The sequence below is a fragment of the Equus asinus genome, chromosome 20, assembly GCF_041296235.1.
Source record: "Equus asinus isolate D_3611 breed Donkey chromosome 20, EquAss-T2T_v2, whole genome shotgun sequence".
Taxonomy (NCBI): domain Eukaryota; kingdom Metazoa; phylum Chordata; class Mammalia; order Perissodactyla; family Equidae; genus Equus; species Equus asinus.
Window position 1 is genome coordinate 17619585 of NC_091809.1, and position 26585 is coordinate 17646169.

At 48.5% G+C, this 26585-nt stretch overlaps 1 protein-coding gene across 14 annotated transcripts in view; it reads left to right on the forward strand.

The window, feature by feature from the left end:
* Positions 1 to 26099, forward strand: part of HNRNPM (heterogeneous nuclear ribonucleoprotein M) — a 103468-nt gene extending 77369 nt beyond the window's left edge. Inside the window, exons 3-17 of one of the 14 annotated variants that reach the window (XM_014861944.3) lie at positions 5521 to 5573; positions 6487 to 6494; positions 6580 to 6673; positions 7758 to 7796; positions 7914 to 7949; positions 8618 to 8771; positions 9606 to 9655; positions 10461 to 10521; positions 13010 to 13111; positions 14391 to 14435; positions 14899 to 14976; positions 20485 to 20538; positions 22483 to 23285; positions 23941 to 23992; positions 25677 to 25946. In XM_014861944.3, coding sequence (XP_014717430.1) covers positions 5521 to 5573; positions 6487 to 6494; positions 6580 to 6673; positions 7758 to 7796; positions 7914 to 7949; positions 8618 to 8771; positions 9606 to 9655; positions 10461 to 10521; positions 13010 to 13111; positions 14391 to 14435; positions 14899 to 14976; positions 20485 to 20538; positions 22483 to 23285; positions 23941 to 23992; positions 25677 to 25840 — 1793 coding nt within the window. In that variant the 3' untranslated portion in view covers positions 25841 to 25946. Of the gene's footprint in view, positions 1 to 5520; positions 6495 to 6579; positions 6674 to 7757; positions 7950 to 8617; positions 8772 to 9605; positions 9656 to 10460; positions 10522 to 13009; positions 13112 to 14390; positions 14436 to 14898; positions 14977 to 17323; positions 17423 to 20484; positions 20539 to 22482; positions 23286 to 23940; positions 23993 to 25676 lie in introns of those variants that run through there. The other 13 variants (XM_014861939.3, XM_070491903.1, XM_070491895.1 and 10 more) reach the window with 13 other exon arrangements.
* Positions 26100 to 26585: the final 486 nt, after the last annotated feature.

The following is a 26585-nucleotide window of genomic DNA, read 5'->3' on the forward strand; positions in this document are numbered from 1 at the left end:
CTTCAGTTTTGGAAGCCTGAAAGCTGGTAGCAGCAGCAGCCATGGCGTTTCTGGATGTAGACGCAGTTCACCTCAATTTCCTATCTTGCACTGTACGAAGCGTGGAGCCAGCCTGGTGGTTTATTTGGATACGTCCAAACTGGTTCTCATATTCCCCTGGCATTCTACTCCGAATGCCCTGGCTCAGCCCTTGCAGTGTATTTTTGGTGGTGTAATTTAGAATTACAGGTGTGCAGTAAATCAGTTATTTTTAACAAACCTTAAAATGTTCTTGTTTAGCGCTCCCCTGTACAGGTTAAATTAATTACTTTTTCTGTTTAATTAAATTATTGCAGTATTGAATTGTGGGTAAAAGGATTCATAAGAGAAAGGTAATTTTTTTACGGTTATGCTTATATTCAGTATGTGAGGTCCAAAGAAATTTACTGTGGTTACGTACATATGACTCCTTAAGAAATGTTGTTATTATTTTCATTATGAGGTTTAAATATATATTTTTATTCGTGTTTTGGTTTACCATAAATGTGTTTAAATGGTTATTTGAAATCTGGAGTAATTATTTGAAATCTGTTGCAAATAAGTTTTAAGGTTTTTGACAATCTGTTGTGGCACAGGAAAAAAATTGCACATAGAGGCACTTACTTTCTACAAACCGCAGTCTCAAGATGATCTCTGGAGTGGACAAACCAGAGATTTGGGCTGTCAGAATCCAACCGCTCTAATCAGCCTGCGTTTGAAGAGTCTGTCCCTGATGGAATCCTGGCCTGTTTCAGGAAGCTAGGGGAATAAGAGCCAGAATTAGTTGTCCTGAACTTATCTGAAGAATGTTCTGGTGCCGGAGCGCTGTCCATTACCACCTCTCACAACTAGAGGAGTGGCTTTGGGGTGGCAGGCGGGAGCTTTTCTAAGAGTAATCTTGCCTGAGATTGCCTCACGTACCCCTCCTTGGACACCCTATGGACATTGTCTATCTTTAATGTGACAGCATTGTGGGACATCCTCTTAATAGATGTCTATGCTGTGTGACCTGGTCACTAAATGCCTTTTCCCCTGGATGGGATCACAAAGCTTACTTGGTGCCCAGCTGTTAGGTGGCACTGTCATGAAATCAGCATTGCTGATTTTAAAGGGGAAATATTTTGAGAGCTTCGTTTTGTTCTGTGCCAGGCAGCTTTTTGGCTCCCTCCCCGCCTCATCATATCAGTCAGGGCCACGGGTTAAACTGTTTTCATGGCCCTTAGAATTGAATTTGCTCTTCCCCAAGTTTTCCCTTCCTGCTCTTAAGTGTCCCGGTGGGACAGAGGAAAAGTTTCTATTGTTCTTCCTTGTGACCGTGCTTATTTTTAAGTGGAGACATGTGGAACAAATGGCTGCTGTGAGCACTGAAGAGTTGCTGGATTAAAAAAAGTCAGTGTAATAGGGAATTTGAATTGGAGATGCCAAACCAGGTTGGGAAGTGATTCACTTCCTCACAGCTTCCTCATTTTCATCACCTAACAGACAGCAGGATACACATCTTCAAGCGTTTGACTGTAAGAATTGGGCAACAGCTTAAGATTTCTGTGAGCAACTGGTGGTCTTGGGAATTTTAAACTTAAATAGTGTTGTGCAGCGGTACCGAGGTGTCCTGTGGATGAAGAAAGCTCTGGCCTAACAGGGAGCCGGCAGCCTCGAGGTGCGGCGGCTGCGGCGGGGCAGGACTGGCTGCCCCAGCAGTGAGTAAAGTAAACACGGAGCGCACTGGGAGGAAGAAAGGAAGGTCAGGGATCTAGGTTACTCTCAGTCAATCCCGAGTTTAGCAGCAGTCAGTCCATCGTGTGTAACCAAAGATTTCTTTAAGTGCTTAATCCTGTTTTTAGTTAATGTATCACTTTAACTGAATTCCAGATTCCAGCTGACAGAAAACAGGCCTGCAAGGCACAAACGTGTAGTCCAGTAGAAAGTCTCCTTTGGCTCTTGGAAATAATCTACATTGTGGGTCTGTGGAGCAGAACTTTATTTTCAATTTAAGTAAAAATCCCTACCCAGTCTCCTTGGCTCCTTCCTATTTTCCTTTGTTGGAAATTCAGCCTGTGTTTTGGAAAGGCCTGTTGGGCTAAAGCGTTCCTATCTGTGGGGGCTCGGGTTGAGCCCCAGCAGTGCAGCCCACCTACCTAATTTGGTGGTTTTCGGTCTAGTTAGAGGGGCAGTCCTCTTCTGCTGTTGTCATGGCATTAGAGCAAGAATGGGCTCGGCCATTTCCTAACTTATCCGTATATCAGGCAGTCCTCGTGTAGAGGAATTAATTTGCCATGTGTCAAGTTGTCTGCATCTTACAGAAACAAGCCTTCCCGGTTCAAGTGTGCATTTATTCCATGCGCCCCTCCGTCAGAGAGGCCGCCTGGGAGGGGACGATCAGGAGGTGAAACGTGTGGTAACATGCCATGCTTTTGAGCCCCTCCCCCCTTTAAAAAAATTGTAGGCCTCTTCACATATGCGTTCTCTTCAGTGGAGCTTTGGCCTCTGTACTTCTGCCTATTTGTCCATTTCAGACCGGAGCAGTAAATGAGAACACAGAAGCAGATACTCTTTGTGAGGAAAATATGTGCGGGAGTGTTACTATCAAAGTAGCCCCAGAGGACGGCCTGAATTCTTTTTGGGTTGCCCATCCTCTTGTCCTCGTGATGTGTTTTATTCTTGAGGCACTATTTTTAATAATGCACCTAAATGTTGGTTCAGAGTGGTTTCTGGGAGCATTTGAAAATAAAGGTAGGTAACAACATGGCATTAGAGTTTTCAAAGTCTTACTGGTTTTTTCATGTAGATATTTTGATGTTTGAGGCTGCAGTAGAGCTTGTCTCAGCTGCCTCCTCTGGGGATTCCGTCTGTGTGGAGGAGGGAGTGGAGCAGGAGTGTGTTTGATTCATTGCTACAGATTCCATTTCTGTGGGACTGTTGCTCCTGCCTGTTCGTCGACCACCCTCCCAGTCCGGACTGGGATCTGCTCTGGTTTATTTGCTCTTTTAGACTTCATTTCGTTGAATGTGACCAGACTCTGCACACTTGGCAAATTTAGCCCGCAAAGTTTGGTCGACACTTGTACTGACTGTGCTAAACAGGTCTGTGCTTTAATATTGTACGACTAAAAGAGGTGGTCTTTGCAGGCTTCAGGACCGTCTTCCCGGAGGGAGTACGAGTTAGCAACTATTGCAGATCCTGTGACTGATTAGCTTACGGCTCTGAACTGATCGGTCTCAGGGTGGGGGTCCGGGTTTCATGAATTCTTGAGGAGCATGGTTATTATTGAGCCTCGGGAGCAGCACTGCTGCCAGCCTCCGTGACCGCCGAACCTGCGGCTCCACTGATAGGATGGAAGGTTTTTGTAATGTAATTTGTTTACTAAACCACTGTACCATTTGGGGGAAAAAAAGGGACACTTTAAGCAAAGTTTTGGTGCAGAAGGTTGAAGTTGGATGTCTGCCATCACTAGAATGTTAAGTGGAAAAAGTCCTAATTTCTAAACCTGGCTTTTTGTTAAAATGGTTATGACCATGGAAAAAAGTTTGGTTTGGACTTGCTTGGTTTCTAGCCCGCAATGACAGCTTTTTGATAAAGTGCCTTTATGGACACAGATTAGAAACTCTCCAAATGCAACAGATTTGAATTCTGACAACATAGTTACAGCTGTCTTGAGTTAGATACTGTGATTCTTTCATTTATTTTTAAGGTTATTAGGTGGTAGTCAGCTTGTAGGAAGTAAACGTGGCCTCTCTCTTCACTTGTCCTGACACTGCTTGGCATTTTCATCAAAGTGGAGACAAGGGCTGTTGGTCCTCAGATGGCTGCTGCTGTTGAAATAAATGGCTTTTAACATGGCCTCAGGAAGGGCCACACCTTATTTGGAATTACTTTACTTTGGTAAGAGTAAAATAAAGCCAATTGGTACGACTGTCCTTTGGCAGTGATCGCTTTTCAGTTTGCCCCACAGGAGTGCACGCTCCAACAGTTTAATAGACCAGTCCCTCCCGTTCCCTTTCTTCATTCCTTTGCACTGATTCTCTCTCCCCTCTGTTTTGTGCAAAGTGCTGGTTTGGTTCTGTAGCATTCCAGGAAAGGACAAGGGAGGTGAGGCTGTGGACGTACACTTTGAACACTTGGCCTTCTTGCCTTCAGCTGCCATGCAGATATGTTACTAATAAATATGCCTTTCAGATTGTTAATTTTATTTAACAAATTATTTTACTTTATTTTGCACTTAAATCACTCTTTGCCATATAAATTTAAAAATCTTCATAATTTAATATCCTTTGAACAAAGGAATTAGAATAGGCAGGACTTGGTGAGGCCGTTAAGAGGGTGGTTTTTACCCTTAAACTGCTAAACCAAACTTGAAAACTGATTTGGAGAAGGCTTTACCATCATAAAATAATCCTTGGGGAAGAAAAGAGATTTCTGGAACAAAAAGCCATTTCTTGACTTTGGAAAGCCTGCTTAGAGGTTGTTTTCTCCAGGTTAACAGCTTATGTTTTTGTTCGCTGTGTGCCATCTTCAAGTTCAGCAGCCATTTTGGTGGTCGTCTTGGTGGGTTCGAACATCGGTCATGGTGGTCATGAACTGGCAATCCAAACCTGGAGGAAACCCTGCGGAATCTTTTGAACTGCTTTGTTTTTCCTCACCTTTGTGTAGATTGGAAACTTGTGAGTCTGCTTAATTGTTGAGATGCAAACTGAGCTGTCAGTTTGCTTTTATCCGAGTCCTTGAATGGGGAGGCGGAGAAAGTAGCAGTAGTGAGGCCTGGCTGAGGTCACTGAAGAGGAGCCAGGTGCTGCTCTGGTTTTGTGATCGGGTATGCAAACCTCCTGCTTCTGACAGTTGCTGAGCCCAGTGCTGCGTGCAGGACTAGCTGCAGATTTTGTGGGACCCAGTGCAAAATGAAAACATGGGCCCCTTGTTAAAAGATAAGAATTTCAAGATGACAGCAACAGAGCATTAAACCAAGGCACGGCCCTCCTGAGCGCAGGGCCCTGTGCGATTGTGCAGGTTGCCCACCCACGTAGCCGGCCACACCATCTGTGCACCCTCGCGCCTGTCCAGCTACATGGCCCTGTATTTGGCACTTGCGCTCGGTTCAGTGGCGCTGCAATTTGTGTGCTGTTGACCTGTTTTCACCAGTAAGAGTGTGTGTGTAAAACTGTTTTCCTCCCTTCCCCAAAAAAGGGAACCACGCAGACTTCTTTCCTGTAGATTTGGATTGCCAGGAGTCATGAGTGAGGATTCCAGGTAGGGACATGGATCTGGACATCTGTGGAAATAGCTTGTTTGTGGTGGGAGGAAAATCAAGGACATATTGTTAAAGAGCTGCACCTCCTTTTACTGCACACCTGTAATGCCTAGTGCGGTGGTTTAGAGAATATGGAGTGTTTCTGGGCTTTCTTATAAGGCAGAGGCTCCATACAAGGTTGCTGATGATTGTTCTAAATTCCCATTGTTTTCTTGGCTTTTCTCCCTTGGTTTATGTGTCGTCTGGAAACTGATTTGTAGTTGGTGAGGTAACATACGTGGAGCTCTTAATGGACGCTGAAGGAAAGTCAAGGGTAAGTGTCTGAGAGAATTTCTTCTGTGGATTTACTACATGAAAAATGTAACTGTATGGTGGCGTGGAATCGAATGAAATCAGGAAGGCAGTGAGTGCTCACGTTACAGTAGCCATGTTTGATTTTGCCAAACATTTGAGTGGGGTGGGCGGGGATTTGCACACGGGAGTCCCGCTTTTCCAAATGGCTGGCCAAAGAGCTTTTTGGTATTCTGTTTGGACGCCCATTTTGGGTACCTGGGGACCAATAGCAGCATTGTCTCTTTGTTAACAGAGGAATTGGCTGTGTGTGAATTATGCATGGAATTTTAGCGGTGGTATATTAATGTAAAACGTGTGTTTTTGTCTAGAAAATGTCACTCTTGGTTGTTTGCTGAATTTGAAAGTTGTGTGAACCAAAGATTCCGAAAAGTTGCCTTTGTGCCAGTAAATTGTAAAACAAATATTAAAACTTGAATGTTTAAAATTGGCCTAGTTTAATGAGAAAATAAACTATTTTCTGTCGTGCAATAGAATGGCTTAGACTAATCCAAAGGATGAGCTTAATTCATGGAAGGGATGGATTTAGAGGAGTATGGTAAGGCATTGACTGAGGAGAGGGAAGCAGATCTAAAGTTGGTGTGATTTCTTGGAGAACCTGAATTTGGGTCTGCTCATTGTAACTTCAGCAGCTCTAGTGTAGTGCTGGTTACGCGCAGGAGCAGGAGAAAACCCGGAGCCCAGCTTTTCAGAAGGAGGGCTAGGCCAGACGCTGCTGTCAGCTGCCCCTTAGAAGGATTAAGGCAAAAAACAAAACTGACTTTGTTACATAAATCATATTTTTCATTGATAACTGTCGTTGATATTGACGGTTTTGTCTTTTCTTTTTTCCCCCTCTCCTTGCTCTTCTGGCTGGTCTGTGGCTTCTCCCACAGGGATGTGCGTAAGTATTGTCTAGTTACTTATTGGCAATTGAGCCTTCTGAGTCGTGGGACTGCTTTCACTCATTTCCTTTTGACTCTTCATAGCGTTGTTGAATTCAAGATGGAAGAGAGCATGAAAAAAGCTGCCGAAGTTCTAAACAAGCATAGTCTGAGTGGAAGACCACTGAAAGTCAAAGAAGTAAGCTCTTGAGACCTGTGGATTCCATGTGTGGTTGTTGAGTTGTTCCTGTTCGGAGTTAGGAAAGGACAAAAAGAGCCCTTGCCTCCGTTTTCGGAGCAGACCAGCCTGTTCGTGCAGAGGGTCGGTCACAGGCTGCAGCAGGCCCTCCTGTAAGAGCTCTGAGGAGGGGCTGAGCGCGCCCCGGGCGACTGCTGGCCGCCTGCCCGACGCCTGTGATTTGTCCTAGACCGGCCTGCCTTGTTTGCTCGGGGCGCGCAGGCTGCGCCCAGGCTTTCCTTTGGCTTTCTAAAGGGATTCTGCACCCACAGTTTCACCTAGTCTGCACCCTGTTCTTGGCCCACCTTTTTTCTTCTTTAAAGTGAGTTTGTCATGACTCAAATCCTCTTTCACATCTGATCCAAATCAAATATCTTCTCTTACTCAAGGAGGATGGAGGTTTTTTTGTTGATTCAGTCCCTCCTTGACTTATTTTCACCTCTTCTTGGAGGAAGATGAGTACATTCGGAGCTCAGAGAGGAAAGCGTGGTAGAGCTTAAGGTCTCTTGTGTGTCGAAGGTGATACACAAAAGGGCAAAGAGTTCAAGAATAGTGTCAATACGAGAACTTGACAAACATGTCCAGACTTGACTCGTGAGTCAGACGCCTGACTAACTTGAAGGATGGAGTACCTTGGTGATGTCGAACTGTGTTTCCAAACGTTTGGAAAAATCACTGATGGGGCTAGCAGAGATGTCAAAACTTCATTGAATCAGTGAGATTCAACTGTCCCAAGCCTGTGAAGATCTTGTTTCAGTCTGGAAGTTCTGTATTATGTCAACTAATCATGTCACCTGACCCCCTTTTTTGTTTTTTACTTAGTTCAATTTAGAGCTAAATTTTATACCCTTTCTTTCTTGCTCATTCCTTTGGCTGGAATTCTTCCTAGCTTGGTGGTTTAGTTTATTTGAATTTCTTGTTATGTGAGAAATGCTTTCCAAACAGCCTCTCAATCTCTGCGGTTTTGGGAATATGACTTATTGTGCCAGCGTGGTTTTAGTTGTCACTGGGTCAGTTCAATGTAACACTTTTGTGCTTGTTTTAGGATCCCGATGGTGAACATGCCAGGAGAGCGATGCAAAAGGTGATGGCTACGACTGGTGGGATGGGTATGGGACCAGGTGGCCCAGGAATGATTAATATCCCACCCAGTATCCTAAATAATCCTAACATCCCAAATGAGATTATCCATGCATTACAGGCTGGAAGACTTGGAAGCACAGTATTTGTAGCAAATGTAAGTACCCGGAAACGTTGGTGGAAGTAGGAAATCAGAACTTTGTGAAACACTCTTGTCAATACGTTCTAAAAGTAGTTCTTGACATTTGAGAAGAAAAACTTAAAAGAGGGTTATGTTATCTTCTTGATCTATTTAAAAATTCAGCCTTGGGGATGGACTGTGGCCCCATTGGGGCCCTGTTTACTGAGTTTTTCTGGTGTTTACAAAAGTGGCAGCTGACTCAGCATTCTCTGGGGGGTTTTAGGTGCAGAGTAAGAACGTGTATGAGCAGAGGTTGTATATTGATACTTTCCTCTTTTTGTTGTGTCTGGGATGAACGGCAATACCTTTGTCATTTGCAAGGGGAAATAGTTTTAGAAGAAGGTGGGTTGGGAACAATGATGGTAAACCTTAGCGGGGGAACAAATTTTTTTTTAATGTTCACGAAATAAGCACTAATTTGGAAAGTATGAGGTGACTGAAACTGTTCTTTCAGAGAAAAGAGACAGTAAACAGCAGTGAAGGCCAGGCTTCATAATCCTGTTTGAAAAACTGCACTGCAGTTGTTAAGTTTTTGTGATACTGTTTTTGTGTTTCCAACCAGAGCATGTCGTGTCCATGTAGTTAAGATGTTGTTTTTCTTAAGATGTCTACGTTGAGATTTTCCTCCCCTTTCTCTTGATTAGCTGGATTATAAAGTTGGCTGGAAGAAACTGAAGGAAGTTTTTAGTATGGCTGGTGTGGTGGTCCGAGCAGACATTCTTGAGGATAAAGATGGAAAAAGTCGTGGAATAGGCACTGTTACTTTTGAACAGTCCATTGAAGCTGTGCAAGCTATATGTATCCTTTTCCCAGAATTCAACTCTTGGTGAACAGTTTGGCCTAAATGTTGTGTTAGTCATCATAGGTTTGTGTGGGGAAGTGGTAACTTTGTGTTTTAAAAGTTCCTAAGTGACTGGGGAATGCAGTACTGTGGAATTTGGAAGTTCTCTGGGATGGAATTGATTCAGTACCAGGTAAATAAAATAGAAGGGATGGTTTGAAAATAGGCACATGCCCATGAGTGGTCTTTTCCAGTGTTTTCTTTGTAGAGGAGTCTGACTGGAAAGAGGAAGTCCAAAGAATGTGCCACTGGGGAGAAATTCAGTGTTACTTCATGCATGAGTCCTTCCAGGACTTAGGAATTGGCACCATTCTGGGAGAAGCACTTCTCTCTGACCCTAGGCTGCTTCCCCCAGAGTCACATCTTTACTCACAGTGGAGAAGACCACGTGTGAACAGTCCCTGAACTCAGACAGGACTCTCGCTGAGTGTCTCACCTTACCCAGATAACATGGTGCTTCCACAATGGTCGGGTGGCTGCCATTGGGCGCACACACAGACTGACACCAGTACTTAAGGGGTAGTTGGTGAGAAGAGTAAGATTACGTGAATGACCCTCCACACCTGAGGAGTAAGCTGAGGTTTACATTTTTAGCCCCTTGAGCTTTATTTATTGTTCCTTTTATGCTTCCTGTAGAAACAAATACTTGAAAACATAATGACAAATCTCAATTTCTCCAAAATTCACCACTTAGTGGACTGTTAGCGGTTGGACTATTTTTCTCTTATGTATTTCTCTCCTGCTGTGCGTGTTTTTAGAATTGCAAGAAACAGCCTTAATTGTAATGTCAGCTATGTTTAATGGTCAGCTGCTGTTTGATAGACCTATGCACGTGAAAATGGTAAGTTAATGGGACCTCCTTCTCCATAACATACTCAAATGAGTCTAGCAAAAATAGAGGATTATTAAGAGTGTACACATAGCCACTATACTCTATGGATCCAACTAAGTTAAATAGGGTCAGTATCTTGAGCAAATTCATGACAGAAATAACTTTCTGCTCACTCAGCTTTTCAGATATTTTTCCTTTGCATAGTCGGCTGTTATTGGCCTGGTCAGGTCAGTTGAATATCCTGCTTGAGCAAGTGATCGGTTTCGAAGAAGGCTTGTGTACATGGGTTTCCCGCTTTCAGAGTCTTGCGCTCTGGTGTTTGTTAGCGTCGTATCTACTGTGAACATCAAGTCTTTGATTCAGACACCCCTTAAAGTTCTGCGGAAGCGCTTCACTGTAAACTCCAGCCCTGCCGTGCTGAGGGCGATCTAGTTAGGACTCAAATTGGTGAAGAAAAGGAGCTGTAGAGGAATTTTTTAGTTGCTTTAAACATTCAGTTGAGTTTTTGGAATACATAATTGCTTCGCATGACTCAAAAGTCAAAAAGCATGAAAAAGCTAGTGTGAGAGTCCTGCTCTCGTTTTGTGTCTGGGTCCCCCATCCCCACAGTAACATGAACAGGAGTTTCATCCTTCCCCCTTTACAAAAGGCAGCAAGCGCTCTCCCACAGCCTTTTCCTGCCTGCGTGTCGTGCCCCGGCGGGGTGTCTCCTAATATATCTAGCCAGGCCTCTGTGGGTGGGAGTTGTTTCCGTCTTTTGCTGTTGCAAACAGTGCTGTGAGGAATACTGAGATGTGTTCGCTTTCTCTTTCAGGATGAGAGGGCCCTACCAAAGGGAGACTTTTTCCCTCCTGAGCGTCCACAGCAACTTCCCCGTAAGTGTCTCAATTATTATGGCTGAAATTTTGAATTTGATATGTACTAACCAGAAACCTACACTTACCCTTGAATTTGTGCCATGTTGTTCTGCAGTTCTCTTGCCCGTTCTTGAGGAAAGGGTGGGTTTTTCCCCCTATAGATTTTTTGGGGTGGAAAGGAGCAGAGAGATTCCATGGAGGAAGGATTGTTAGGATTACTCGTGGTCAGGCAGGCTGCCCAGGAGGGAGTTGGGCATCTTGCAAGCGTCCTGGGAACGAGAGAAAGGAGGAACGAGAAACTGCAAGGGGATCAAAGCCAGGCTGCCCCTGGGTTACGAGGAGACTGGTTATTACCACGTGGCCCAGCACTTCCCCTCCTCCGTCTACTCCAGGGGAGCTGCAAACTTAGGTCCACACAGGAACCTGTGCCTGGATACTCATAGCGGCATGATTGCAGCTGATGAGTGGATCGATGAAATGTGGTAAATCCACGCGCTAGGATCTCACCCAGCCTTAGAACGGAGTGGAGTCCTGGTGCGCGCCGCAGCGTGGACGAGCCTTGATTCCATTTGTAGGAAGCGTCGCAGTAGGCGAATCTGCGCACGGTGGATTAGTAGTTGCCAGGGGCTGGGGTGGGGTGGGGCTAAGTGGAGAGTGACTGCTAATGGGGGTGGCGGTTCTTTTGGGGGTACTGAAAATGTTCTGGAATTGGATGGGGATGGTTGCGTAACTCTGAATATACTAAAAGTCACTGAGCTGTAACTTTCAGTAGGTGAGTTTTATGCTGTGTGAAGTACAGCAGTCAGAGTTTTGGAGAGGGTTATTTGCAAGGTCAAGTGAAAATCTGTCGTGTGACAGGAAAGGCTAGTGGATTGGTCACCACATAGCTGGAAGTGGCACATATTAGTGACGTCCTAGGCGCCCCATCTGGCAAGACCATGGGGGTGAGCTGAGCCTGAGCACAGGCAGCGGTGGGAGTGAGGTCGCAGCAGCGTGAGACTTGGGGAATGAGCGGTGCCTGTGGGGCTATCCTATAGAAGGAAGACTGGGTGGTGGGTGGGTGGGGGTGGGACCCGCTCCTGCTGTGCTAGGGAGGCCTTCCACCAGGTGAGGGGGTGCTGTCTGGAGGGCCAGCAAGTGCCTCTGGTCTGGAGCAGTGACTCAAGCCGAGGGTGCAGCCGTCAGAGATGGAACCGAATGGGAGCCTAGACTAGAACACTGACAACTCTTGAGTGCCTTTGCAGTGCAGGATTATAGAGGGGGATTTTGAGGGGGAGGTCCATGGCTTATCTGGTGGAAGTTAACAGTGTGACCGCATTCCTTTGTCGTAGGCAGTGTGCTTACTTGCTCTGAGCGCCCAGGATCGGCGTGCTGGCTCTTTTTGGCTTTCTTGCTTAGAGGAGGGCGGGTCGGGGCTGCTTGGCAACCTTGGCCGGCTCCCACTGGGCCCCAGGGAGCCCGTTAGACGTGGCTTTTGGTCTCCTGGCACATCTCAGAGGGCTGACTTCAGTCTTCAGTGCTTTGGGGAGTGAGTAACCTTGGTGATCTCTTGCTGCTGTTTCTATGCAGTTTAAAAACAGGGATGTTAATCAGGTTAAATACCTGGGAACTTGTGTCGAGCTTTTTTTGATGAACTTCATTCCCATTTTCAAAAATCTCGGCTGGTCCTGGTTGAAGCCTCAGACCGTGGTCACCCATAGCACTGCAAGTGTCGTAACACTGTCAGGCCTTGTTGGCTGTTGTGAGCCCCGTCTGTGTCCTTGCGCCCTGTTTGTTTGTGGAGCCTGGGGTTGAGGGTGGGCTGGGTTCACAGCGATCCACGGGTCAGGAGGCTTTCTGGGTAGAAGACAGGTTCTTCGAACACACTGGCTCCATTGTTACTCTGCCTGCAGCAGAGTCAGAGACTAGTGTGTGCCCAGTGCATTAGTTGGCTGGCTTACGACATGGTTTCTTCATGAGAAAAGTCCTTTGGGCTACCAGGATGGGAGGTGGGGCTGGTCATATTTGTGCTGCTTGCCTCCTGAGGTCCTGAATTGCCCTTTTTTTTTTTTTTCCGTTTTTCTCTCCAAAGCCCCCCGGTACATAGTTGTATATTCTTCGTTGTGGGTCCTTCTAGTTGTGAATTGCCCTTTTTGATCCAGTATTTCTCAGTTCACGATTCAGGGCAGCAAACAGGTGCTCACCGATTCTTACTGGGTGAACTAAGAACTTACTGGTTCAGAGTTCTTCGCTGTAACTTTGCAGCGGACTGACTTGTAGTTGCACTGTTGTATACCTATCACCAACTCCAATCTGTAATCGCATATAAAAGCTGATGCCTTAAAGGGGGGAGCTTCCAGATGGACCAGTGTTGAATTGTGCATTAGTCCTGGGTTTGCTGGTGGAGGTGGGTGGGAGGGATGGAGTGTGACAGCTACAACACAGTAAACAAAGGCTTTTTGCCTTGAGGGTCACGGTTTTCTAAGTAAGTGGCATCTAGACTTGTGACTTTCTCCTTTCCTTGCAGATGGCCTTGGTGGTATTGGCATGGGGTTAGGACCGGGAGGGCAGCCTATCGATGCCAATCACCTGAACAAAGGCATTGGAATGGGAAACATAGGACCCGCAGGTGAGAAGTACAGTGCACCTTGATTGGGGATTTCTGGGGAAGTTCAAATTATTAAAGTTAATTATTGGGATAATTGGACATTGAGTAGTTCGAATGGAATAAAGCTTTAATTGGGACAAAATGCCCTCCTTATTCGTCTCTGATTCATTTTGATAAAGGAAGTATTTTTGTATTTTTACTGAATTGAACCTTTTTTCTCAAGCCATTATACCTTTGCGTATTATCCTTGCATGACCTGCTGAGCTGAGGTAGTTAAGCCATTTGATAAAAGGAGCCAGAGTTGGTCTTGCTCAAGGTCACACTGTCAGTTAGTGACAGAGACTGTAGGTCTCCTGACCATGGGACCACAGCACTGCCACCGTCTATCACCCAGACCCCTTGGGCTCTCGCCTGGTGTTGACACGGCTTCTAGAGGCAGGGGCGTTGATGGGTGCACAAAGGCACAGAGGGGCTCACTGCGTGACAGCGTAGCCGTCACAGCCCACGAGGACCAGTGATGCACAGTGTGATCTTTGTTCACGAAGACAAGAACTGGCCAAGAAACGAAAGTTTTGACAAGTACAGTGAACTGTAAACTTGACTGTTGAGTGTTTTCGTTTCTGTGCAATGAGGCGTTTATATAGTGTTAAGAAATATTTCGTTGTTATGACCTCAGACTTAGGTCTTTCTTTCTTGAAATCCTTTGACTTGCAAGCTGGATGCCCTCGACCCTACTGCTGTTGGTTCTCCCTATCCTTTGTCTCCCTCCCGGATTCAACTCTGGGGCTGACTGCATTGTCCTGGGCTGTCACACCTCCAGTGGCTCTACCTGGCTGACTGCCACAGCCCCCTGACTAACACCTAGTGAGGGGGAGAGAAGCCTCAGTCTTTTTAAGAACTGCTTTTTATTTAGTGGATTTTACCTTTAAAGGGGATTTTTAAATCCACTTCTCTTCCCTAAAATAAGCTTTAAAAAATGAATGTTCCCTAGTCTGTACCTGATAATTATATTTTATGTTTAAAAGTGTTTAACTTGGCCATTTAATAAAACTGTATGGACCCTACAGAATTTTGAGTCACTTGGTGATTATTTTGTTAAAGGCTCAGTTTTCTTGAAATGTGGTGGTTTGACAGTTGAAATGGTAGAGCCCCTCCCCCCCTTTTTTCCTTGACGATTAAAATAATTCGTAATCAGGGATATTTTTTGTTCATTTGCTATTTTCGAATTTCTTGTGTTTTTTAAGTTCAAACGTTACTGCTTTGAGATAATTTTAGTTTGCATTGACTTTTTCTTTTTAAGGAATGGGAATGGAAGGCATAGGATTTGGAATAAATAAAATGGGAGGTAAGAAATTTAAAATGGAGTACAAATGTAATCACTTAGGTATGGTTTCTATCTTTTTTCCTCTTTCTTTTCTCTAAAGCTTGCATGAAATTCTCACTTTGGTTTCCAAAAAATTTGATTCTAGAAATTACTTTACCTGTCGCACCTTCCAGTGGGTGTCTTGGCTTTCGGTTCTGGCTTTCTCACTAACCAGCTCTGTGACCTTGGGCAAACCTCTCCATCTCTCTGGGCCTCTCTGCTTGTCTGTTCATTCAGGGGGTTGGATCAGGTCACCTTTTTAAAGATGGTGATTTTTAAGCAAGGGCACTATGTTTTTTTATTTTTCCAAAAGCCCTTAAACTTGGTAAGTAATACGGTCCTGGCAGGAAATGCCCAAGGAGAAACTTGAGAAAACGTTTTTCTTTTGCTGCCGAGTCTGAGCCATCCTGTTGGGATGGTGCTGAAGTGCAGATGTCTCTTTCAGGCATGGAGGGACCCTTTGGTGGTGGTATGGAAAACATGGGTCGATTTGGATCTGGGATGAACATGGGCAGAATAAACGGTAAGACTTGTGTTTCCTGCCTGCTCACACTTACCCTTTGCTGACTGTTGGCTCTCGGGTGACCCATGTTTAATAAATGAGTTCCCCTTTTCACATGATTCCAAAATGATTTCTGATTTCCATGAATCGGATGTCTTTGAATTGTCTTAAATATTAGCAAAATTCTAAGTTTGTATTTCAGAAGCTAGACTTCAACAGAAAGTGTTAATTCTCTTAGTCACTAAACTCTTAAGATGTCCTTTGTTCCGAATTTCCCCAGTGATTGTCCAGTACAGTTTTTCAAGCTTTCTTAGTGCCTCCAGCACCAGCAGCATCATGTAGACATCTGTGGTTATGTCTTGCACACTTTAAAATGGTCTCCAAGTGTAAGGGATTCGTTTCTCTGAAGTTTTGATCAAGGTCATGCCTCCCCTGGAGTACTGGGTTCAGTGAGTTCTTGATCATCTGCTGTGGTGACCCTGAGTTGTGAGCGGAGGCGCTGATGTCATTTAGCATTTACATAATGCCAATTTTGGTGTACTGCCCTTCAAATCTTACAGCCCTCCCAGCCTCTTAACAGCAATGCAATGATAATAGGAATTATAATAACAGGGTGTTATTTCATTTAGTCCTTGCAAGAACCACATGACGTGTAGGTACTGTTATCCCCATTTCAGTGGAAACTGAGGCCCAGAGAGTGACTTGCCTAAGGTCCCATGGCTAGTGATGGTGTGGGATGTGGATCCAGGCCATCTGGCTCTTAACCACACTGCCATGTTGCCTTTAGAACTGCCTCCGGGACGGGCCTCAGCCCTCCCAAGCGGGGCTGTAGAGTGCGCCCTGTGCAACCTGCCATCTGTCGGAGGTCCTCCGCAGTTGGTGCTCTCTGCTCCCACCCATGGGATTGCTGCTTCCTTTATACGCACGGGCTTCCCTGAGATGGGGAGTGAGTAAGGATTGGGCTCACATGCTGCTTGGCTGGTCTGTAGTAACATATAATGTGAAGAGAGTGTGGAGCAATCAAGGGCCTTGCTAGGAGAGACATTCGCTGTCAGACTGGAAAGGAAGGTATTCCTGGGGACTAAAGTGCCTTTCTTTGTGGGGTGCCCTGTTCTGGACAGTGGTAGAAAGATGTGGGGAGGTCCTCACTGTTAATTACGGATGAAGGGACAAAAGTCTGTGTTGCACTGTGCTTGCATCTTGCTGGTGGCTCGGGTGTGCCTGGGTTTTTTAATCAAAGGTGAGAGGTGAAGTCTGGCTTGATCAAGTGCTTCCTCAGAACAGAGGAGCCATTAAGGAAGGCGATTGGGCTGCTGCTCTGAGGAGCAGAGTGATGGATTTAGAAGTGGATGGAAATGGCCTGGGGGCCGTGCTGAGTGGTGTGGGTGAAGTCCTGGTGAGCTGGCGGGTGGGACGCAGCAGTTACGGTCCTGAGCCTGGTGAGGAAAGGGTCCGCGTGCTGGCTGTGCTGCAGAGCCGTGGTGGGGGCTCTGTTGTCACGCCGTGTTCTTAGGTGTTCTCAGATACGGATGTCCAGGTGCTCCTGCTCCCTGCCCTGTGTAGAGCACAGGGCCTTCCTGACGCTAGAGCTGTGGTCTGAGATTGGTGTGGAGTCAGCTCCAGGGCCCTTGGGTGCCGGGTCCGAGGAAGGCTTCACTTACTGGGAAAAAATGATAAAGATGTTTCCGATGGAATTTAATGTTTAGTTGATGGCTGTAATGCATCTGTTAGGGTCACAGGTGCTGCAAGAGGAAACTGGCTAGAAATCAGTCACATTCTCAGGCCCAGTCAATCGGCCAGAGAGGTCGTGTCTTGATAGAATGGATATAAAAATTTTTAATTAAAATATCATTTTAAATATTAAAATATTAGCCTCACCCCTTACCAGGCATGTGGCCTTGGTCAAGCTCCTCAGTCATGTGAGCCTCAGGTTCTTTGTAAAGGGGCAGTGGTGGTAGCAGGTGATACAGGTATGCGGGCTGGTTGTGAGGGTTCCATGGAATAGTAGCTCACGCAAGCCATTGGCAGGGCAGGACTTGTGGGAAGTGCCCAGAGGTGGTCCCTGCTGCCCCCACAGCAGCTGGCTCTCCTGCAGCCCGCCTTCGTGGGTGCCCATTGTGTGGCTGTGACGTGCGTTGTAAATCCGTCCTTCTTATTCTTAATGAACTAAAGGTAGGTTGTTTCCAGGGATTTCACTTGAGGTGACCTTTTTTTTTTTATTTGAGGATTACAGATGAATGATGGTTTCTTATAGAAAAACTAAACATGCTGACGTGGTGGTGGCTGTTGTGTCTCTGGGTTTTTGTTTTTAATGTCTAAAACATGATGGTATGCCCAGAAAGGCCTAGGGTAATATTTTTTTCCACAGAGATGGAGCGTGGCATGGGTGGAGGATTTGAGAGAGACTTTGCCAGAAAGGAGATGAGAATGTCTCGAAGCTTTGGAGAGCCCCTTGGCAGAGGAATGGGTAAGAAGGCCCCGCAGGCCCCACGGGCAGGGCCCACGCCCAGGTGCAGGCTCACCCTGATGTCTCATGTTCTTTCTTAGGCAAAGTCTGCTGTTTTTCCTTAGGCTTTTAAAAAATTGTGTGTTTCCAAGACCTAGAGAAAATCTTTCGGTCCTTGAATTTTTTCTTGGTGTCAGTAGCACCACTTTTCTTTGCATCTTTTCAGGTGGCTTCCTTTTTCGCATTTGTGTAAAGTGCTTACTGGCTGTGGGAGTTGACGCTGCTGTGTCGCTGTGATACTGTGGCTCTGTAGTCGTGGTTCAGGTTGTCAAGGCCCTGCTAGGCGGGGCGCGAGTCTCCGCGGTCCTGGGCTCCGTGGTGCTCAGTTACCCAGGATGGTGCTCACTGATGCCTTTGAGGGACGCCTCGGTGGGCTAGAAAAGCCCCCTGACGTCGAAGGCCTTGAGTGTTGGGCCTGTCTGAGTACAGGGAAATGCAAAGAGAGCTCAGCCTCTCTTTATGGGACACCTCTTTATGGGCTGGATGTGAGGATTTTAAGCTTTTGATGTGTAGCTTGTTTGAGTTGAGCTGTGTTAGAATTTATGAAGGCCCTAAGAGACTCATCCTTCAGCTCGTGAATGAGACAGGATTCTTAACTCTGCAGATCATCTCTGGGACTCCCGTTGTCTTTGTGTCATTTATGAAGATCAGGAATTACTAGAAACTGTGTCCCTCGGAGTCGATTCTGTTTGGTGGAGACTGGTTACACTTGTTCCCTGACCACAGTGAGGAAGCCGAATGGTTCTCTTGCATCTCACTTGGCTGGTAGTGAAGAGTTACCTTTTTCCTGTACTTGCTTGATTGGACTGTAGCTTTATTCTAGGTTCTTCAAAGCTCTAGAATTTGGAGTGGATTCATAATCTCTGACTAGGTCAGTTAAAAGCTTCTTGTTTTCTTGACTGGCTTTGTTTCTGTCTCTTGCAATGGTAGAGTCTTTTTTAAATACTTTAAAATTTGTCATTTGGCTTCAGATACCGGTTTGTGGATACCAGTGGTGAGAGCAAGATGGCACGTGGCCGTGCTCCCATAGTTACTTTCTCCTGCTCTGAGCTTTCATCCTTTGCCACTCTGTGGTGCGCCTCACCTCTGTGATGAGGCCGTCAGCCTGGTCCCCGCTCCTGCAGTGGCATGAGAGGTAGATCTGGTGAGGTGGCTGCATGTGGCAACAGGAAGCTCGTCCCAACCTGGACAGACGCAGCATCTGAGGCCTTGCTATCTCCTGCTGCTCTGGCACTTTCTCTGTGCTGGAGACTGTGTCGCCTGTTTATCCTGAGGCCTCCCAGAGTGACCATGGGCAAGAACAGAGGGCTTTGTTCTAGAATTCCCTGCTGCTCCTTGTGATCAGACCCCAGTTAGTAAAAAGGTCTTTGTACCAACTAAAATATTTGTCGGTTTCAGAGTAGTTGCCGGGATTGGGTTTTCGGATTCACTTCTTGATCTTTCTGCTGTGTTGTTTACTTGACACTTGGATCGTTTTGGTGCTGCTTTGTGTGGTGCCTCCTTACTCAGTGTCCCTCTCTCCAGACAAGGCAGTGGATGTTTGCAGGGATTTAGATGGATACTGTGGTCCTTGACTTTGAAGGGCCTGGTGCAGCGGAGGAGCCGATGGTGAGGGTGGCTCAGGGCGGCAGCAGAGGTCCGTATGCAGGAGCGGCCTGGTGAGGGAGCTGTGGATTCCCGGGCCCCTGGCAGCCATGTGAGCGCCACACGAAGGTGATCATTTTCTCTGTGTGAAGACTGGGAAAAGCCCTGCTCTCCATGGCTGCTAGAAGCGTTGTGCGCCAAGACCACTGGATCCGAGCAGGGGACGCGCCTTGTGCTGGAGGGGCTGGGGGCCTGCGAGGGTTCAGCGTAGGTAGAGGGTATACAGCAGCTGGAGAGGGTCTCCCTGGGGCACGAAGAACAGATTGAGGTCAAGCCGCAGCAGGGAGGCCTGTGAGTGCCCGTGGGAAGAGTTCGGCTTTTCTTTCAAACCAGTGGCGGATGGCTGTGCAGGCTGTGGCAGGGAGTGGTTGGAGGAAAGTGCACCTCGGCTGGGCATGTGGAGCAGGGCCGCGGGCGTCCCGGAAGGATGAGCCCTGTGCTTGCCTGGGAGGGCTGTGCCTTCTTGGCGTCCATTCCCACCTCCTTCCTTTGGCAGGGAGTTGTCATACCAGACATGGCTGTGGGGTAGGGGTAACCTCCTCGTGGTCATGGTCGCAATACGAGGTGTGCTCTGGAACTGTTGTCCATGTTGCTGAGCACACTTCAGGACTAGAGAAGGGGTGCGTGGAACTTGCTTCTACAGAGTGAAACACTGAGAAGGAGCTTTCAAAGCCAGCACTAACGATAGCATGAGACGAACTTGAAGGAGATTTGGATGGCCCATTGGCAGGCCAGCAGCAGCGTTTTCTGTTGGTGTGTGTATTGGGGTTTTTACTTTGCCGAGGCATTGTCTGGCACCTAGTCTCCATCACAGCGGCCCTTCCAGGCGGGGCTGGTGGGCTCCGCTGGCTGAAGTCTTGCCATGCGGGGCTCGTTAATTCGGGCGTATTTCCAGCGCTGCGTGTGGTTGCTCCTGGTTTGCAGGGCTTCTGCTGTGAGTGTAGCTACAGCTGTCGTTTGCTGAAGGATAGCCGTGAGGTGTGGAGTGGATCTGGGTGGGTGTGGGCTTCGGGCTGTGAGTACTGAGGGTCTGGACCAGCTGTAGAAAACTGCGACTGGCCCCGTTCTTGCTCTGACTCTCCAAGCTCAGTTCCTGGGTGCACACTGGCTCCCAGCTCTGCTGAGCGCTCTCCCGGAGGGCCCTCCCCCGGGCCTTGGACTCTGCAGCTCCAGGGGATCCCAGCAGCGCCACCAGTCATCCGGCTTCTTAAAGTTTCCAGGAAAATGATCCTGTCTGTCTGTCCGTTTCTCAACCCCTCCCCCTTTCCTCTATGTTTTATTTTGAAATTAGTAGTAGTCCTACTCTGGAATCTGTAATAAACAAATTTCTATTACATAGAGAAATTTGGCTAATTTTTTTTTCTTCCTGATTTCCTTAGAAATCCTAAGTAATGCACTGAAGAGAGGAGAGATCATTGCAAAGCAGGGAGGAGGTAGGACACGCTTAGTTTTGATGTTTTGATGTTTAGAATAGGTTGTTACTGTGGGGGACAGTAGAGTATAGTGGGGGAAAGCATGGGCTCTACAGTAGACTGCCTGGGGTGGGAGCCAGCTCTGCCTCTACCCAGCTGTGTGACGTTGGGCAAGTTACCGAACCTCTCTGGTTTTCTTACTGTAAAATGGGGATATGATAGTACCTACCTCACGGGGTTGTTGTGAAGAGTAAATGAGTAAATGTATAGGAAAGGTACCTGCGTAGGTCTGTGTAAGTGTTAGCCACTGTCATTATTATAATGGCCATGCAATTTGGGTACTTTTGTTTTCAGTACTATAAAATTGTAAATTCTGGCAGTAAATATTTTCACTTGACTATAAAAGTATACCACCTAATACGTAGCATGCTTGCTAAAATATATACACATGTACTCAGAAAAATTCAGAAAATTATGAAGGAAGTCATTATCTGAAATCTCACTGCCCAGTGATGAATACTGTGAACACTTTGGAATGTATCTTTCCATTAATAGATATTTTTATAATGGGTACTTAGAACTCAATGTACTTTTTTCAGCCTGGTTTTTTTCCACGGCTCTGAGTGTCTGGGCATTTCCTTGGTGACTCCACGTGCTGGTTATTTCTGTGGGGGCTGATGCTAGCACTCCACGTGGGCACTGCTTCTTCCTAGTTCTCTGCTGCTGGCGGCATCTGGGGAGCCAGCTTCATTTCTCATGCTCTTGGGCATGCCCCCTACCCTCTCTAGGTCTCACCTTTTTTGTAGTTGCTGGCAAATATTAAAATTGTGTGTGCTGTTACTCAGCTAAGGAAACAGACATGGAGAAGTGGAGGGACTCGTGGGAGGTCACGACCTCGGTCAGTTAGAGAACTGCTGGGTTTCCTCTTCTCGAGTCTGCATCTTGGACTGGGCTGCTTGATCAGTCGTGGGCTGGCTGCAGGCTCCAGTGCCCAGTTTCAGAGGCAGGTGGCAGTGTGGTGGCAGTGGTGAGGCTTGAGTGAGAGGGACCCTTGGGCTCTGCATGTGGGAAAGTTGTGGGGGGTGACCTTGGTGGTGGAGGCAGACCCTCCTTGTCCTGAGTTGCCAGCATCATGGGGTCACTGTGCACTACTGCTGACCTGCCAGCACATGTCTTGCTGGACCGTGGTAGTGAGAGACTGACCCTCCGCCTCTTCCAGAAGGCACTCTGCAGTGCCATCCACTTCTTTTCCTCTGAAGCCAGCAGAGTGATGCACAAGTCAGTGGGCGCTTTCCCGACAAGTGAGGTTCTCTGGAGGTGGCTGTGTCCCTTTGCACACAGAGGATCTGTATTGGTTTTGGTGTTTGTTTTCTCTCTTCTTGATTACATGGCCGAAGTGTAGCTTCTGTGTGCTCTGGAGGTGCTAAGGAAATGCAGCCAGACTGGCCACCAGCAGGGCATCGTAGAGGGACAGCTGGGAGAGGATAAAGGTGCTGAGTGCTTTTGAGTTGTCACCATATAATCCGTGTAATCTGTTACACCGTGTGACCCTCTGAGTGTGGGGTTTCCAAGCCTGCCCGCTTGAGAGCATTTCTCAATGTCTGGTGGTGGGGAAACCACAGAGATCTCAGGAATTGACAGCCGTGGCTCACAAAGCTTGTCACAAGTCCTAACACTTCTGAAGGAGCATGGAGAACGCTGTCCTCCAGGGCAGGCTTTTCTCTTTCTGTTACGGAGATTTGAGCCGTGGCCCAGAATAGGAAGAATAGTAGGCTCATTGCCCAGCGCTAACAGCTGTCAGCATTTGAGGGCTAGCTCGTGATAAGTTACTGTGGGGCTTAATTGTTGAGTCGTGGTTGAGTTTGTGAAGTGCCCAGGCCTCTGCACCCACGTCACCCTCCTGGCATGGTGTGCTCTCACATGCACAAGTCCCTGACTTCTGCCTGTGTTGTGTGTCTGTTTCAGGTGGAGGTGGAGGCAGTGTCCCTGGAATCGAGAGGATGGGCCCTGGCATTGACCGCATTGGGGGTGCCGGCATGGAGCGCATGGGCGCAGGCCTGGGCCACGGCATGGATCGTGTGGGCTCCGAGATCGAGCGCATGGGCCTGGTCATGGACCGCATGGGCTCAGTCGAGCGCATGGGCTCTGGCATCGAGCGCATGGGCCCACTGGGCCTCGACCACATGGCCTCCAGCATCGAGCGCATGGGCCAGACCATGGAGCGCATCGGCTCTGGCGTGGAGCGCATGGGTGCCGGCATGGGCTTTGGCCTCGAGCGCATGGCCGCCCCCATCGACCGTGTGGGCCAGACCATTGAGCGCATGGGCTCCGGTGTGGAGCGGATGGGCCCTGCCATCGAGCGCATGGGCCTGAGCATGGAGCGCATGGTGCCCGCAGGCATGGGGGCTGGCCTGGAGCGCATGGGCCCTGTGATGGATCGCATGGCCACCGGCCTGGAGCGCATGGGCGCCAACAACCTGGAGCGCATGGGCCTGGAGCGTATGGGCGCCAACAGTCTCGAGCGCATGGGCCTGGAGCGCATGGGCGCCAACAGCCTGGAGCGCATGGGTCCTGCCATGGGCCCGGCCCTGGGCGCTGGCATTGAGCGCATGGGCCTGGCCATGGGTGGCGGCGGCGGTGCCAGCTTTGACCGCGCCATCGAGATGGAGCGTGGCAACTTTGGAGGAAGCTTCGCAGGCTCCTTTGGTGGAGCGGGAGGCCATGCTCCTGGGGTGGCCAGGAAGGCTTGCCAGATATTTGTGAGGAATGTAAGTGGCTCTTGAGGAACTTCTCAGTGGTTTTACACAGAAAGGGAGGAGGGAGGCAGGGAGTCAGCAGTACTGGATGGCGGCAGGTTGAAGTCAGAGGCGATGCCCTCAGAAGGGGAGCTGAGTAGCAGGCGAGGCCACCTTATCACTGTCCCCAAAGTTTGATGTTGGTAGGGTGCGAAGGGGATGTGAGAGCTTAAGACACTTGTGCAGCAAGAATAGTGGGTTTGTGAAAGCCTGGGCTTGTCTGACTACTAGGTGGAACGGGCAGCGAGCTGAAGAACTCCAGTTTCTCGAGCCTTTGGCTTAAAGAGCTGCTAAGCCTTGGCTTCACAGTTCAGAGGAAAAACGGCTGTGTCTGAATTATCTTTAGCAAATTGACCACCTTCAGCTGCTGTTGGCTGGTTCTCTGGGCCGCTCCCCACAGGCAGCTACGTTGTGCTCTCCTGTGACACTCGCACGGGCAGATAAAGCCCCAAGGGAGTGCCCTTGGCCTGCTAGTTTAGAAGCTCATCCAGAGAGACTCACTTCGCTCTCGCTGGTGGGCTCAGTGTGAGGTCAGCCGGTCTCCGCTGAGGAGTCCTCGGAGACCGCCATGCTGCTCCTGCGTGGGGCCTGCTGGGGTCGCTCATCCATCTCTCCTTGTCTCCCACAGCTCCCGTTTGACTTTACATGGAAAATGCTCAAGGACAAATTCAACGAGTGTGGTAAGTGTTTGCCCAGGGCTCTCTGGGGGCTTCCGTGTGTTGTGGCTTCAGAAAGCGGAGCTTGTGGGTGACACCTTTGTGGTGCCACGATGCTTCCATCCCAGTTTGCACAGCCACCGGCCACGACTAGAGGCCTGATGAGACATGCCATTTTTCTGCCTGTGCACACATTCAGGCGGCTTGTTGAGTTGCCCACTGTGTGTCAGACACTTTTCCGCTGTGTTCTCATTTCATCCTTAACTATCTTTGTTTCTCCTTTTCCCGCTTTTGAAAGGAGGTCGTGCTGTCCCCATTTTACACGAGTCACGCAAAGTCACGTTCCCAAGGTCACATGGCTTCTCAGTGACACTAAAATAAATACGTCTGAGACAAGGTCTCTTTCCACCACAGCACTGTGGGTTCATGCCTCAGAGTCCTTGCCCAGCTGGTCCCACAGGTGAGGGCACAGGCTCTGGGTGCAGAGCAGCCTCTGTGTGGATGCGGCTCAGGGTCTCTGGCTGTGGTTTCCTGGCACACGAGGCAACCATTCTGGAAGGTTCACTTTGTGGCCGAAAGGAAGTTGAGCTGTCTCTGGGTGAGCGCCGCCCCCGCCTCCTTTAACCTTGTCAAGTGGGAACCCCAGCCCTGAGCCAGAGGCCTGTCTGGGCGGCTCGCTGGATCAAGGCCTCCCCAGCGTTCTCTCATTTCCTCCTTCACTGGTGGCGCCGATTTCCCCCTTCCTGCTGCTGCTCCTGGGGCAGCTCTTGAGCCACAGCCTGCCTGGGGCCCCCTTCTGCCCTCCTTCCCCTCCTTACTTGCCACATTGGAGCTAGACGTTCTGAAAAGTGAGATGGGATCCCGCCACTCCCCGTGCCTCAGGGCCTGGAGGTGTTCCTCACTGGCGAAAGAAAGTCCAAACTCATGAGCCCTTTAAGGCTTGGTCCCTTCCTCTTTTCATCGCACCATGCCCCCGCCCCACCATGAGCTTGCCAGTGCTGTGCCCCAGAAGTGCTCTGTGGCCAGCTGTTACCAGCAGGAGGCCTCCTTCTAGTGAACTTCCACTTAAGCTAACTCAAAACTCCCCATGGGAAGCCTCCCGGCTGTTGACCTGCCCTCAGGCCAAGTTAATGGCTCTAGAATTGGGGACCCCTAGCACTGGCCACACTGTTGTGTCCTTGGCTCTCCCAGGAGCAGAGCCCTGCATTTCTACACTCTTCCCCTGTGCGTTTGTTTCCATGACGCTTGACACATACCTGGATGCTCAACCCACGCCTGAGTGAATGTGCAGCCCACTCACTATTACACACCAGTGGACTTTGCACAAGTGTCCCCTGTATGGGCGATGGCCTTGTAAACGTGGTGGTGCAGGGTATTAAAGAGGAGGCCTCTGGAACTTGGCGATGAAGTTGGCCTCCCACAGCCGCTAGTTTAGACTCGAGTGTCAGGGCGGCACCTGAAGCCGCCAGAAATGCTTATCACGGGGCAGTCAGACCGCTGTCCTGCTGGCAGAGGAATGGCGGTGTGGCTGGGGGCCGCGGTCACTGGGTTCCCACCTGCGTTCTGAGCGTTCAGGCGCCAGGGCCACACTCCCTTGGCCTCTGTCACCCGAAATCCACCAGGTGATCTGGACTGAGTGGAGCCCAGGCTGAGGCTGTGCTCCGGGTTTGCCTGATGAGTGTGGTCTCTTCTTCCCTCCTGTGCCCAGGCCACGTGCTGTATGCCGACATCAAGATGGAGAATGGGAAGTCCAAGGGGTGCGGTGTGGTTAAGTTTGAGTCGCCAGAGGTGGCTGAGAGAGCCTGCCGGATGATGAATGGGATGAAGCTGAGTGGCCGAGAGATTGATGTTCGAATCGATAGAAACGCTTAAGCAGTTGCCTTTTTTAAACATCGATACCAGACCTCTGAATTTGTATTTTTTCTTGTTAACCATTTTAATTTGTTGGCTGGATGTATAAAGATGTTTAAAAAATTCAGTTGCTTTTTGGGGTAATTTGAATTACTTTTTTAATGACTGGGGTTCCATTTGACTGTTTGCATTGAGATTGCAATGTGCGCAATTTTTTTTGTAGTTGTGGCATCTTGTTGACATCAAATATGACTTTGATAATAAATACCAGTTCCTGAAAGCTGCTTGCTTTTGCATGTGTGTTGGGGGGCAGCCACCCGAGGTTTGGGGAGCAGAGCCACTGAGTCTCCTTTCTCCCCTGGAGCTGTGGCCCCGGGAGTTGGAGGCCGTTGGCCCCGCCTACTTTAGGAAAACTGTGAAAGTTGAATCCACCAGAGCCGGTAATGGAGCACCTGGCTGGGAGAGCCGCCCGTCTGCCCTGGTGCGGTGGGCCTGTGGGCACAGATGCTGCGCCAGGCTCTGTTCCAGTTTGGCTTTGTCGGGCTGCTATAACAAACATGGGTTTCTCAGCTCGGGAGGCTGGGAAGTCCAAGGTGAGGGCGCCGGCAGCTTCAGCATCTGGTGAGGGCCCTGGTGCACAGATGGCACCTTCCAGCTGTAAACTCGCGTGGCAGAAGGGACATGGGCCTTTCTAGGGCCTCTTTGATGAGGGCACGAATCCCATCCATGAGGGCAGAGACCCCAGTACCGTCACGCTGGGTGTTAG